The 9,405-nt window shown below is 41.4% G+C and overlaps 1 protein-coding gene across 1 annotated transcript; it reads left to right on the top strand.

Annotated features, from left to right (window-relative positions):
- The first annotated feature begins 4,124 nt into the window (after window positions 1-4,124).
- On the top strand, window positions 4,125-8,144 carry LOC147893580 (lysine histidine transporter 2-like). Its single transcript, XM_087385566.1, has 8 exons — window positions 4,125-4,495; window positions 5,796-5,956; window positions 6,121-6,504; window positions 6,669-7,059; window positions 7,141-7,246; window positions 7,341-7,432; window positions 7,533-7,601; window positions 7,810-8,144. The coding sequence occupies exons 1-8, from the start codon at window positions 4,400-4,402 to the stop codon at window positions 7,906-7,908; spliced, it is 1,398 nt and encodes a 465-aa protein (XP_087241692.1). The 5' UTR covers window positions 4,125-4,399; the 3' UTR covers window positions 7,909-8,144.
- Window positions 8,145-9,405: the final 1,261 nt, after the last annotated feature.

Raw genomic sequence — 9,405 nt, 5'->3', positions numbered from 1 at the left:
ACAATCTAAGTGTCCCATAAAATAATTTCTTGAAGTAGAAAATATCCAAAGGGGATTTACGTGTCACATTTCTTAAAATTGGGTAGTCCAAATTTAAGGACTATTTTAACGTGACCCCATATGGGTTTGGCAATTACCCGATGGGACTTACATGCCATTTTTGTGCATGATGGAATTTATAAAATAGCACTAACATAATTTATATATGTAGATTTATGAAGGGGTGTCACAAATTTAAGATTTAAAACATAAACACGTAGAGGGTTTTAACCAATTACAAGAGAAAATGTAAAGATACAAGATTAGCAGTAATTTTTAACACATGCTTGCTCACACATGCTTTATGGGTGTATGAAGAGTGACCCCCCCGAGTGCAATTAAAAGTTAGAGGATGTTAAAATTTCCCCTTTTTTTTGCCAAAATAGGGAGTATCTTCTCTCTCCCTATTATGGGAAACTTTGCTTTAAGTTTGGTGCAACAAATTAAAAAATTCATAAAATTCATATTCTGATGCACACAACTTTTTAGGCGGTGCAAAAAGGCATGATACTTATCTAAATCAGGCGTTGTCATTTGATTTTATATGTAACATTATGCCATTTGGATTTGACAATCAAAAGATGCAAGGATGTCAAAAAACTCATCTTTTGGGCTAAAACAACCAAATCTTGACAACTTGCAAAGATACAAGCATACAGGGACGTGAAATGTCATCTTTTGGGCCAAAATAGGGAGCGCATAAACAAAAAGGCATTATATTCATCTAAATTATGCGTTGTCCCCAGCAGCTTTGCAACCCCTTTTTAAAGAGAAGAGCTGCCTTAGCTATTTCTTCATCTTCTTGAAAACTATCCAAAGAGAGACCCAAAGCTGGCTGCCTGTAGGTTTGCAGGGATCTGGGTTACAAATAGCTGACAACATGGTGTAGTTTTTCCACTTGAGGACTTTGAGGGTCTTAGGGAGCTGACATTCCTAAGGAGAACTTGAGCCCAATCTTCAAGAGGGTGTAGGATTGCCTTTAAAATCTAGGTTGAGGAGCCTGTTCTATGTCAATAACTCCTAATCCACCCTCCTGCTTGGGTTTGGTAGAGAAGTCCCACCTGACCTTGGGTATCTTACCTCCCCACATAAAAGATCTAGAGGGGGACCATGCTGTGAGGTAGAAAACATGGGCAGAGATTAGGAGAGAGTTCAGGCTAAATAATGAAAGCCAGTCACTTGTTCTGGGTAGAATACAGCTTTGGAGTGGCAGCCAATAGTGGAAGGGTGTATCTCTCCTAGTTTATAGTAGAGAGTTCAGCTGGGTGGAGAGTACCTTTTCCTTCCCTATACCCACACCAAGCAGGGACAGGAGATCTCTGCAGGGTTCTTAATGATAGGTGGAAACTTCATGACTCCAAAGAGAAATGGAAATTCAAGTTCCGTGCCATTTGGTATCCTTCAATACCAGACAAAATATTTGCCCTAATGTGGCTCATATTGCATAAAGATGTGTGTATGAATGGCAGAGGACTCAGGATTGGGAAGGGTAATGGTAAATGTATGAACTGCCCCTCTACCAATGAAGATATCTTCCATCTCTTTGTGGCTTGTCCTGTAGCCAGGAAGGTTTGGAAAATAGTCCAACTAGAGACATGTGAGCCAGTGAATTAGAAGGCCATCTTACTTGGAGACTCTGCAAGGACAAAATAGGACACTTGGTCACCCGTGAGAGCACATGCACTTTGGTTTATATGGGTAACCAGGAATAATCCTTCAATTTAATCAAATTATTTGCAAGTTGACCTACGATTTGTTAACTGGTTGAGCAGGACTAGAAGAAAATCATAGAAATGATTTACAGTTTCAAAGCAGAGGCTGCCCTCTTCAATGCTGACTTACAAGAACACACTCAAAGCTGCTTTGGGATTGATAATTCCATACCCTTTGTAGTTCCTGCTGAGATCACTGAGTTTCTTAAACAGGTACCCTCCACAACTATCAAGAAGGAACCAGACTCACCTTGTGAAGCCCAAGCAGATGATACTGACAACTCTGGGGACTCAGAGAGTTTCAATTACTCTGATTACTTCAATGATGACAATACAGATGACACTGATGACTCCTACGTCCCCCTCTTTTGACTCTATTGCTACTGTTTTATACTTTAATAATATTGCTTAGAAATGTTTTGATGAAACTCTCCCCATGGGGACTGGTTGTTATTTACCAAAGAACATGTAAATATTTATGTTGATGATGATGATATTCTAATATAACACAAACTTTTTCTGCCCAAAAATAAATAAATCATGCATTGTCATTTGATTTGATATGTAACATTATGCCATTTTGATTTGACAATCAAAATATGCAAGGATGTCAAAAACTCATCTTTTGGGCTAATACAACCAAATCTTGACAACTTGCAAAGATATAGGGATGTGAAAATGTCATCTTTTGGGCCAAAACAGGGAGTGCATTAACACACTCCCTGTTTTGGCCCGAAAGATGAACTATAGCCAATGTATCAACCTACTACATAAACCAAGTCATGCATTTGACATTCATATTGTAAAAGTATAACACTAATTGAAAGAAGAGACATTAACTTGAGACAGCGGTCACTCTATTAAAAGCCATATAACACATGTTTACAAGCAAGCACTCCCTTGAAAATCTTCATTTTGAAATATAATTGTTTACTCACTTTGTATGTATGCATGTTTTGATTTTCAAGGTAAGAGTGCCATTTGTACATTTACATAAGTTAATTCCATTGCATTGGTATCTATCCCCTCATGTTGATACCATGTATACAACTTATGCCCCTTTTGTCAATTATGTTCAAGTTTTTAATGTTTCCACCTCGAGGAGATTAATATAATATGGGAGAAGCATCGAAAGACAAGAAAAATAAATGTTGAGGAAGCAATATGTTTATCATTAAAAACACAAGGTCAATTAAATGAACATAACTAGATGCCGATGTGCTTACTTAAAGCAATGCCTTCCTCTTATAATACTATTTATTTAGTAGAGAGAAAGAGAGAGAGAGAGAGAGAGAGAGAGAGAGAGAGAGAGAGAGAGAGGGAGAGAGAGAGCAAAGTGGGGGGAGACCCTTGAAACAAAAACAAAGTAGACAAGTTCATGCGAAGTAATTGATTGATTATCTTCAAAGCTAAGAAGCAAGTCTGAATTTTCATTTGTTACCATGACTTAACGCAAGCTATTAATCAAAGATAGATTTGAGTGGAGAAATGATAATTGACTCAACTCGGGCTCAACTCTTCCTTGTAGATAGCTTCCAATACATGAAGAAAAGGCATCAGTGGGGGGGGGGGGGGGGTGTGTGTGTGTGTGTGTGCATGTGTGTGTGAGTGAGTGTGAGAGAGAGAGAGAGAGAGAGAGATGGTGATGTAAACATGATGGTTATAAAAGGATTACTAGATTGATTGGATGATTTGACATGTGCAAAAGGGTACAAACATGCAAGTGACGTAGAGATGACATATTTGTATGCTTGAAAGATCTAGCAAGCATGAATATTGAATTCCTTAGACCTGCAATTGTTTGTATTCCCTCCAAGTCATGCGAAAACGTTTGTGTTCCATGCAAGTCATGCGGAGATGACAGATTTGTGGGCTGGAACACCCTAGCAAGCACAAATCTCGGATTCTTGAGATGCAGCTAGCTGTGAGAATATGTACAATTCACATGGAGCGAGGGGAAGGCAGGAGAAGTGGAGAAAGTAGCGGGGGAAAGGGCATTGACAGTGGGGAGCGGAGATGTGGAAAGAGAGGGCCTAGAGAAATCCACCCCACTCCATGGGGATGTTGACTTCGAATTTTGGAGTGAAAGGGCCAAAGGGGATGCTGGATTAAGCTAGGCACGTGGCGGTGTGATCGGGGTGTGTGGGCTAGAATGAACCGGCTGCTGTCACGCGGGTAACCGGCTGGAGGCGGTGAGCGGATTAAGAGGCGAATAAGTCGTTCAAGGATAAGATTAGTACTAATGAGGGTCAGTGTCGGGTGAAAGTTTTAACTACCAGTCTCGCTGGGCGGCCGAGTTTTCTCTCACTTCGATTTTCTCTCTCTTCGGGATTGATATGTTTCGGCCGGTCGAGCTTTGTTTTTGCATGCAAACCTCAGCCTCTCTCTCTCTTGACCTTTGCATGTCCTCCTCCATCGCCTTCTGCATGCTCCACTCCTTGTTCTCCTCCCTTCCTTTGGCTTCTTGCTTCGTTTCTCCCTATGCTCTCCGGCCTTTGCCCCTTGTCTCACCTCTCTTCTTACCCACCTTCCCAGCTCCGCCCCCCTTCAACACCTCTTCTTCCTCTTATACCACTCCCCTCCCATCACCCATCACCCTTCATCCTCCTATCCCACCTTCCCCGCTTCCTCCCTCTCCCTAGCTCACTATGGCATCTGCCGATAGTGATTCAGGAGCTCACATTCCCGCCAATGACGTTACGGATGCCAAGGTGCAGACTGCTTCTGTTCCAACAGCCCAGAAGGTAGTTTCCACCTCCCCTCTTGTCTCACCTTTGCAAGCTCTCCTAGTATTGGATCCGACCGTCTCCTGCCTATGAGTATTTACGGAAGGTCACGTTTTCTCCTCCTAAAGGGGGCTGCAGAGAGTCTCCGACCTTTACATGGGTCCTCCATCGCTCTTCAGCTTGCTCTTCTAATTTAACGCGACCACCATAATCCTGCGGCTGATGCCTTACGCCGACCCAGTCAGTTTTCTTAATAGCTTGCATACATTCCTCACCAAGTTTCGCTAGAAAATCCTCCTGTTTCTCCCATAGAACTGGGTTTCTCCCTAGTCGTAAGCCTCAGATGCTCTTTAGCGGTAGCTTCAGCAATTCAAAATGGGCTAGCCACCCTTACAGTTTAGACACCCAGTTTACTGATATCACCTGAATCGTTGTTTTCTGAATAAATGAAGCCTGCGTGCTTGGAAACTAGCATGGTAGACGGAAACTATTACAGTTAATCACCTATTGTGCTGAGTTCATAGGCATCTAATCACTGCTGAACCGTGTGAGCAATCTTAATGGTGGAACCTGTGTGTTGGGAATCACAAATCAAGATTTTGTTTAATCCGAAATTTCCCGTTGAAAAAGATATGTGACCGTGTAAGGCGCCAGTAGCTCTGAATTGCCAAAATCGGTAAGGATGATAGGAACCTTTACGAAATAGAGCTTTAACGATTGCGTTGCCAAAATCAGTAAGGATGATAGGCACCTTGAAGCAATAGAGCTTAGGCGAACGATGAGTACTTGCCTGAAACATCAAGAAATATTAAGAACTCCAAGTATGAATGGATGCTCAAGTATGTGTGGGTGTGCAGATTTGTATGTGTGAGAGCATATTTTTATACTATGGTCTACCCCCACTGTTGGGCGCTGATGACGTCAGTGGGGATGTCATAGTAGCTAGTCCCTGCTATGCGTGATGGAGTTTATGGTTTTCAACCTTATGAGTGACTATCATGAGATTGAAACTCCACTATTTTGTGTTTTTAGAGGATGAGTTTGGGAATGTTCCTGTATGAACATCAAGAAATATCAAGAACTGCAACCTCTCTTTGTTATGAAGTGCATGATCTTACATCTATAATGTGTGAAACATAAGCTTTTGGAAGCAATCTTCCTAGAATTTGGAAGACGTACCTTATATAAGAAAGAAGTCACTCATTTAGTTTGGAAGGCAACATGCAATTTAAAGTCTTTTCAATCACTTTGCTTACAAGCCTTAGTTTGTCATCTATTTGTGAACTTGACTCAGCTGACTCATAATTTATATTCACAGGAAACATTTGATGGCATAAAATCCGAAAAGGCTGTTGATGACTGGCTTCCAGTAACAGGGTCACGTGATGCTAAATGGTGGTACTCAGCATTCCACAATGTCACCGCCATGGTTGGAGCTGGTGTCTTAGGCTTGCCGAGTGCCATGATCTATTTGGGTTGGTGAGTGGAACTGCCTTAAACTCTTTTCAATACTAATACGATGATTTGGTTTAACAATACAAATAGTCTGAGAATCTATTGTTTTTTATGTTGAGAGGTATATCTCTCTATCTCTTATTGCTTTTCTCATATTCTGGTTTGCTTGTGTACTTTGAATTATCCAGGGGTCCTGGAGTAATTGTACTGGTTTTGTCATGGGTAATCACCTTATACACACTCTGGCAAATGGTTGAGATGCATGAAATGGTGCCAGGAAAACGTTTTGACAGATATCATGAACTTGGACAACATGCGTTTGGGGAGAAGCTAGGCCTCTGGATAGTGGTACCACAGCAATTGATAGTTGAAGTTGGTGTGGACATTGTCTATATGGTTACAGGGGGAGATTCTCTCCAGAAATTCCATAGTGTGGTTTGTTCAAGCTGTTCAGATTTTAGGAAAACATATTGGATCATGATCTTTGCTTCAGCACATTTTGTTCTGTCACAACTTCCAAATTTCAATTCCATTGCTGGTGTTTCCCTAGCGGCAGCAGTTATGTCGCTAAGGTGTGTCCTCCTTCCATTCTCACATCCATTAGCGATACACATTTTCAATAATATTGTCTTGTATCCTTCTCTAAGGTTTGTACTTCTTTTCATTCCCACATCCATGATATTTGGCAGTAACGATACACATTTTCAATACTATCGTCTTGTATGTGGTGTTTCAGCTATTCGACTATTGCGTGGACTGCTTCTGCGGCTAAAGGCCATGACCATGTTTCCTACGACTATCTTCCCGTGTCAACTGCAGATCAACTCTTTGGAGTCTTCAATGCCTTGGGACAAGTTGCGTTTGCTTATGCAGGGCATAATGTGGTTTTAGAAATTCAAGCTACAATCCCTTCAACACCTGAAAAACCGTCTAAGATTCCCATGTGGCGAGGAGTTCTGGTGGCTTATGGGATTGTTGCAATCTGCTATTTTCCTGTGGCACTTGTTGGTTATTGGGCATTTGGAAATGCAGTCCATGATAATATCCTTATCTCGCTCAACCACCCTGCTTGGCTTATTGCTACTGCAAACCTGATGGTGGTGGTTCATGTCATTGGCAGCTATCAGGTGGGTCTTTGGTACTGCTTGTGGATTTTCTCCCAATGTACAGGAGAATAGTTCTAATCTCAATCTCACTGATGGATACAGATATATGCCATGCCTGTCTTTGACATGCTTGAAACTGTACTAGTGAAGACTTTCCATCTTCCTCCTGGCATTATCCTACGATTGGTTGCTCGTTCTGCCTATGTTGGTATGAAAATTTCAATCATCTTTTCAAGAATTCTAGCTGGTGCTCTTGGATATGGTATCACTTCAAGCTCAAGCTGACTTTTGGTTGGTTGCAGCATTTACATGCTTCATTGCAGTGAGTCTTCCTTTTTTTGGTGCTTTGCTTGGGTTCTTTGGAGGATTTGCATTTGCTCCCACGACATACTTTGTGAGTACTTTCTGTGAACTTGTAAAATTTCAATTGTGAAGCTCTACGCTTAGACTTTTTTGAGGATCTTACTCATCAACTTTTCTATATTGTGTTGCAGTTGCCTTGCATTATGTGGCTTGCTATCTTTAAACCGAGAACATTCAGTTTATCATGGTTTGCAAACTGGGTCAGTGCTGCTCCCTTCATTAGCCTATAGGGTTCTTGTCATTGCTTCTTGCATTGAGGTGTTTTGCGGAAGTTGTGTGATTGTGGAGTGGCGTATGATGCCGTTTTGCCCTTAGTTGCTCATATGAATTTGTGCTTTCATGTATGATTTTCCTTTTTAAAAGATTATTTGCATTTCTACTCATTTGCGATTTGCTAATTTATGGCAGATTTGTATCATATTGGGAGTACTACTGATGCTTGTATCCTCTATTGGGGGAATGCGAGAAATTATCAAGTCCACATCATTTAATAAATTCTTCACCTGAAGGAGTCCAGCTGTTGGAGGTGTTATGTGTCCAAATACTTGTAATGTATTTGTATGACTTTTTGGGAAGCACTATTTGTATCTGTGGTTACCTACTTATCTATCACATGTCTGGTATGGACTTGTGTCAGCTACACACTCTCAAAATCCTGTTGTGGATTTTCTTTCTATATTTTCCTTAATTCAAGGGACATTCAACAAGACTTTTTACAGCATCCTCTACCAGATTCATTTTATTTGACATGTTTCATTCCTAGTTTCTTATTGTAACACATTGATTCTCTTTCACATTTTGTGATCTTTTGTGAAATCATGCTTGCAAATTGTCATCCACAATAATTTTTCTGTATAGTCTTTAGGGTACTGTGTGAATGCAAGATCTTTACAGAGTTACTGGGTCAGCAGAAAGGTGATGCATATTTTCCTACTTCGCTGCTCGATATGTATTGATGTCAAAGTCCTTGGAGTTTTGATTGGTTCCAAGTTCAAGGCTTGGGCTTCATAAGGTTTGTTATGGTGGGTATTGTGCCATGCCATTGAGAACCTAGGTTTGTGCCATACGTCGTGTAAGAAATCCGAGGCACTAGATCGACCTGTGGGCCTAATGTTGGTGGTGATTGATTTTCAATGCAGTTGTCTGCCTGAATTTACGCTTTAACGTGGAGATTATTATTTCAGCTCATCGTTTGTGGATGGACTATGCATGTTTAAGCTGTGGAAGCTCAAGTTCATGAAAGTTTTGGATTCTTATTGGATAATCCCATCTCAAATTTTGACACAACCTTGAAGAAAATACATGTACTTTAGAGTACTGTTTAGCCTTTTCTCCAATTATTTCTTGGCACTCGAGACCTTGGCTCTAATAATTCTTACATATATCTTGTGTTGTCTTTAGTTCACTTGTCTCTTCCAGTCACAGTCCTTCCTCTTTGCGTACACGTCTTTATAAAGTAGAAGCATTTGCTGGTCTTCTAGTCTAGTAGTCACAGTGAAAGACTTGCATGTGTGCTAACTACAACTTTATGCAGCCTGCGAATTTTCCCACGAGCTCTTGGCAATCCCAATGATTGCACTTGGGAACCTGCGAAGTGCTTTCTGTTGCCTCTGGTTAGGTGTGACTAAGTCAAACAGCCCCAGACACCTGCGAATGGTTCCTGGCTGCTCCAGATGCCTGCGACTGGCTCCTGACAGCTCCAAAACACCTGTGAAATCTCCTTGCCATCCACATGGTCACCTGTGACTTGAAGGGAAGCACTCGTATCAGCTCTGGCAACCTGTGACTAGAGTTGGAAGGATGGAACCAGCAGGTTGACCTGTTCTAGCAAGCATGCACCTGATTCCTGACGTGGGAAAGGACCTGGCTGCTAGTCGCTACTCTGATTCCTCCCCCAGCTTACAACTAAAGCCCCTTGCTGGAAAAGCACCCTAGCCCCACTTTTGGGCCACTGATGCTAAAGTTAGCTAGGGATTTTTACCCCTCTCTAACCCCCTTGCCCTT

Source organism: Dipteris shenzhenensis, chromosome 15 (assembly GCF_047967505.1).
Source record: "Dipteris shenzhenensis isolate YYH24624 ecotype China chromosome 15, Dip_SZ_1.0, whole genome shotgun sequence".
Classification (NCBI taxonomy): Eukaryota; Viridiplantae; Streptophyta; class Polypodiopsida; order Gleicheniales; family Dipteridaceae; genus Dipteris; species Dipteris shenzhenensis.
Note: the sequence above shows the minus strand (reverse complement) of the source record. Positions and strands in the feature narration are given on the sequence as shown.

What these genes read in the sequence shown, in the direction of transcription:
- LOC147893580 (XM_087385566.1), top strand. Translation starts at nt 4,400, where the DNA reads ATGGCATCTGCCGATAGTGATTCAGGAGCTCACATTCCCGCCAATGAC. An exon ending in GCCATGATCTATTTGGGTTG is followed by an intron (nt 5,957 to 6,120) that starts GTGAGTGGAACT and finishes TGAATTATCCAG; the next exon opens with GGGTCCTGGAGTAATTGTAC. An exon ending in TGCTCGTTCTGCCTATGTTG is followed by an intron (nt 7,247 to 7,340) that starts GTATGAAAATTT and finishes GGTTGGTTGCAG; the next exon opens with CATTTACATGCTTCATTGCA.